We start from the raw sequence: 4,065 nt of genomic DNA, 5'->3' as shown, positions 1-4,065 counted from the left end.
CCTATATATATATATCATAGGAGGGATAGCTATGCTGGCTTCGTATGAGTCTCACACAGTTTCTGAATATAAAAAGCAAACTAACAGGATTTTGGTTGTCTTTTACTTGCTAAAACAATGTGGCCCAAATGCAGCTCGAATCTGATCTGAATGTGGTCGCAGTGATTCCATCTCAGCCCTGTCACTTCCACATGACTCAGACCTTCCATAATGTCTCCCACACTAAATGTTYCTCATTCTTATATCAGCAGAGAAGACCTGTGTGCTTTAATATGTTTCCTCCCTTTGGGTTTCAGTTGTTTGTTTTGGGGCTCTAGTCTCTTTGCAAATCAGCAAACCATATGTGATCGATACTTCTTTTATTGYTAATAATGACAGCAGGTGTAGGTAAGCTTATATCATGTGATTGCTTTGTTTTTTCTTTATTATGTTTAGGTTTAGATATTAGAAAGCAATGGGTTAAGGAGAGCAATAAACATTTACATGGTTAGGTTTAGTTGGAAAAGTAACATTATGTTAAAAGAACTATATAGCTTGCATTAAAACACACTTATACTGCATTAAATGTTATTTTTATGGTTTACTGACTGTTTTGAACCCTCCATTGTTTTCAAATGGTAATGAAAAACGTTTAAATTCTTTACACCACACAAGATAAAAAACAAAAGAAAAATGGAAGTGAATTATTTGTTGGCTTGACATGAATTAACTTCTCKGAAACAAACGTTTACTGGAGTCTATTGTTTTGACTTGCCTATCAGTGCAAAACCTTCAGTTCAGTTATGACTGTGCTCTTTGTGCACAGGATGACATTTCGTGTTCAGCCTCTGACTTTGTTACCTCAGGAAAACCTTTMCTCTGGTTAAGTAATAAGAAATGCTAAAGGGTAAAGCAATAACATCATTCAAGATATTGTAATTTGGCTCCAAAATTATAAATATGCAATATTTAAAAAAATTGCACACTGTATGTTGGGCAGTGTTCTAAGTTAAAYGCTTTTCATGCACGCTTGTTTTGCAATTTAGATGAAATTATGTTAAAGATAATGCAGCAAATATTGATGCCGCAAAAAACGTGCAAGTATGTTAGTTTGATAGGATAAATGAAGGARTCGGAGCAGTGTAGCCAAAAGCAGAAGGCGTACTTTTAAAAAAAAGCTTCATCCTGAGAGGAAGACAGGATGTGACATGTTAACCTATCATTTTTTTTAGCAGAAAAAGCATATAGTGGGCTGTTTTTGTCATGACTTCAAAAGGTCAAATTTCCTTTACGGCAGCAAATGACTGATGTCAACTTCAATGCAATCAACGACACTTAAAATAGAACAACTGAAGCATTGGCCAGGAAAACATTTGACATGACTTTAACATGAAGTTTGTCTCTTACACAAAATTTTAAAAACACATCCATACAGAAAATGACCTCAAAGGCCATTTTCAGTTTTGTTTTTTATTTTATTTTATTTTATTTTATCTTATTTTGTTTTATTTTATTTTATTTTATTTTATTTATTGCAGCTTACATTAACATGGCATCATTTTGACGAGTTTAGTTAAGCTTATTTAAAGTATTTTTCAGCACAGCCCAAATACTTGGAACAGATTTAAGTACAGAAATCTGGTGAGTAATTTGTACACAAAAACTGTGTTTTAAACTGGACTTCTTTTTTCATAATTTATGCTGAAACTGTCCCCTCGTGTGATGAATTAAAGAGTRCGGTTATCTGAAACTTATTCATCATTACAGTTTTCCAATGAGTGGGTCTTATCTGTTTCGCTAAATCTATGATGTGTCATGTTTTTAGCAAATAAGCTATTCTTTTTAATATTACAAAACAGATGATGTCAAAGATTATTTAAGCTTTTTTTCCTGTTTAATCCATTAACAGCAAACAGCTCCGCCTTCAGCTGAACTGGAAAAGTACTGAGACGTGAAGGCTCACCTGTTCTTAATCAGGACTAATTTTTTCTCTCAGTCCTAAGGACAGGTGAACGTTACCTGCATGCTGCAACTTCCCCTGTAGAACTGCTGGTGGAAGCAGGTTTCTGTGCGTCAGTTAAAAGCCACAGAAGCTTTGTCTGAGCAGCCATGTTGGAGATCAAACTGTGGGCTTTCTGGAGGGCCGTTCTCGCCGAATGTTTGGGAGTGATCTTCTTTGTTTTCACTGGCCTCTCTGCAGCGATAGGAAGCCACAATAACTCCTTTCCTGACCAGGAGTTAAAAGTGGCTTTCGCCTTTGGTTTGGCTGCTGCCACGCTGACGCAGTGCACACGCCACGTGAGCGGCGCTCACCTGAACCCTGCCGTCACCTTGGGCCTGCTGGCCACCTGCCAGATCAGTTTTCTCAGGGCCTTTTTCTACATGCTAGCTCAGATGTTGGGTGCTGTGGCTGGCAGTGCTATTGTGTATGGTGTCAGGCCAGCAAACACAGACTCCCTTGGTGTTAACAAGGTAAGAATGGATCCATGTGTATCCAATTTATTTGTGCAAATTTGTAACAAATTACATTTAATCCAAAGACTGGATGGTATTTAGAGGAKTGTTTTCAGCCAAATCTGGGTAATGTGAAAGTGGTGTCCTGTGCTCTGCCTTATTGGTGAACAGCTGGTGGTTGTTTTRATTTAAATGACAAACTTGTGCTATCACTTAGCATGTTTGTGTGCAGTTAAGGGTCTCTTGCCATAGGGTTAAACAGGTAATTGAGATGTTTTTAAAGAACTGTTGTAGATCACTCTCAAAGTAAAATAACTTGGAAAAAAATTACTTTTGGTGAGCTAACCGCTAGGCTGAGTGAAGCAAAACTGAAGGGTCCATTTAGCATCACAAATAATCCAGCAGAAATGTTTATCTATGTCCCTAAAGGCTTCACCAAAGGAGCTACAGCTAGTCACTGCTGTTTGCGCTTGCAAATCTTAGAATTAAATGTAAAGGTTTATAAAATGGCCTCAGATACACTGCAAAAAATGTCCACCTAACCAAGTTTTAAAATCTTATATCCAGCCAAAAAATATCTTTTTGATCTTGTTTTGAGACTGATTTACTAAACAAGAACTGATTGTGTAAGAATAATAATCTTGTTTTCAGATTGTGTAAGATTATTGGTCCTGTTAGCCTGAAAATTTGACTCAAATTAAGTCAAAATATCTGCCAATGGACTAAAAGTTTTACTTGGTAAGACTTCTTGAAATACTTGATAATTTTTTTCTTATTTCAAGTATCTTGCCAAGTAAAATTTTCTTAGTCCACTGGCAGATATTTTGACTTAATTTGAGTCAAATTTTCAGGCTAACAAGACAAATAATCTTACACATTCTGAAAACAAGATTATTCTTACACAATCAGTTCTTGTTTAGTAAATCAGTCTTAAAACAAGATCAAAAAGAATTTTTGGCTGGATATAAGATTTTAAAACTTGGTAAGATGGACAGTTTTTGCAGTGTAGCTGTGAGCTAATACTTCAGAGTTTGAAATTTTCAACATCTTTGTGATTTTGTTCAGCTTCTGCTTTCAGAACACTACAGGCTTTGAAGCGATGCTGTTTAGGCTGTCGCTTTTCATGCTTTAATTTCTTCCTAGATAATTCAGTACCACACTGCAAGAAATGTCCACCTAACCCAGTTTTCAAATCTTATTTCCAGTCAAAACATCTTTTTGATCTTGTTTTGAGACTCATTGACTAACTGATTGTGTAAGAAGAATAATCTTGTTTTCAGAATGTAAGATTTATCAGTCTGAAAATTTCACTCGAATTAAGTCAAACATTTCTGCCAATGGAGTAAGAAAATTTTACTTGGAAAGATTCTTGAAATACTTGATTTGACTCAATTTTTCCTTTCAAGAAGACAAGAAGACAGTTGAAACAGAAATTATACATTTGTTCAAAAATTAGATCCAATCTGACATCTTCTGTTTCAAATATCTATCTTCATGCCATTATACTCTCAACTATGTCGTACTGTTTACCTGTTTGGTCTCTTACAACAAATGAAATCTTAGAACCCATAATAATCTTGTCTGCCATCTGCTGGACACTTTTTGTTGTGCTCATATTTAGACGTCCTATTT

General features: G+C 35.6%; 1 protein-coding gene across 1 annotated transcript in view; it reads left to right on the top strand.

Moving 5' to 3' along the window:
• The first annotated feature begins 1,970 nt into the window (after positions 1-1,970).
• LOC106533179 (aquaporin-1) overlaps positions 1,971-4,065 on the top strand; it is a 3,403-nt gene continuing 1,308 nt past the window's right edge. Inside the window, exon 1 of the mRNA XM_014029422.1 lies at positions 1,971-2,451. Coding sequence (XP_013884876.1) covers positions 2,089-2,451 — 363 coding nt within the window. The 5' untranslated portion in view covers positions 1,971-2,088. The remainder of the gene's footprint in view (positions 2,452-4,065) is intronic.

The sequence above is a fragment of the Austrofundulus limnaeus genome, unplaced genomic scaffold (genome assembly GCF_001266775.1).
Source record: "Austrofundulus limnaeus strain Quisiro unplaced genomic scaffold, Austrofundulus_limnaeus-1.0 Scaffold6, whole genome shotgun sequence".
In the NCBI taxonomy this organism is placed as follows: Eukaryota; Metazoa; Chordata; class Actinopteri; order Cyprinodontiformes; family Rivulidae; genus Austrofundulus; species Austrofundulus limnaeus.
The sequence above is the reverse complement of the archived record's forward strand: the minus strand, read 5'-3'. Positions and strand labels throughout refer to the sequence as shown.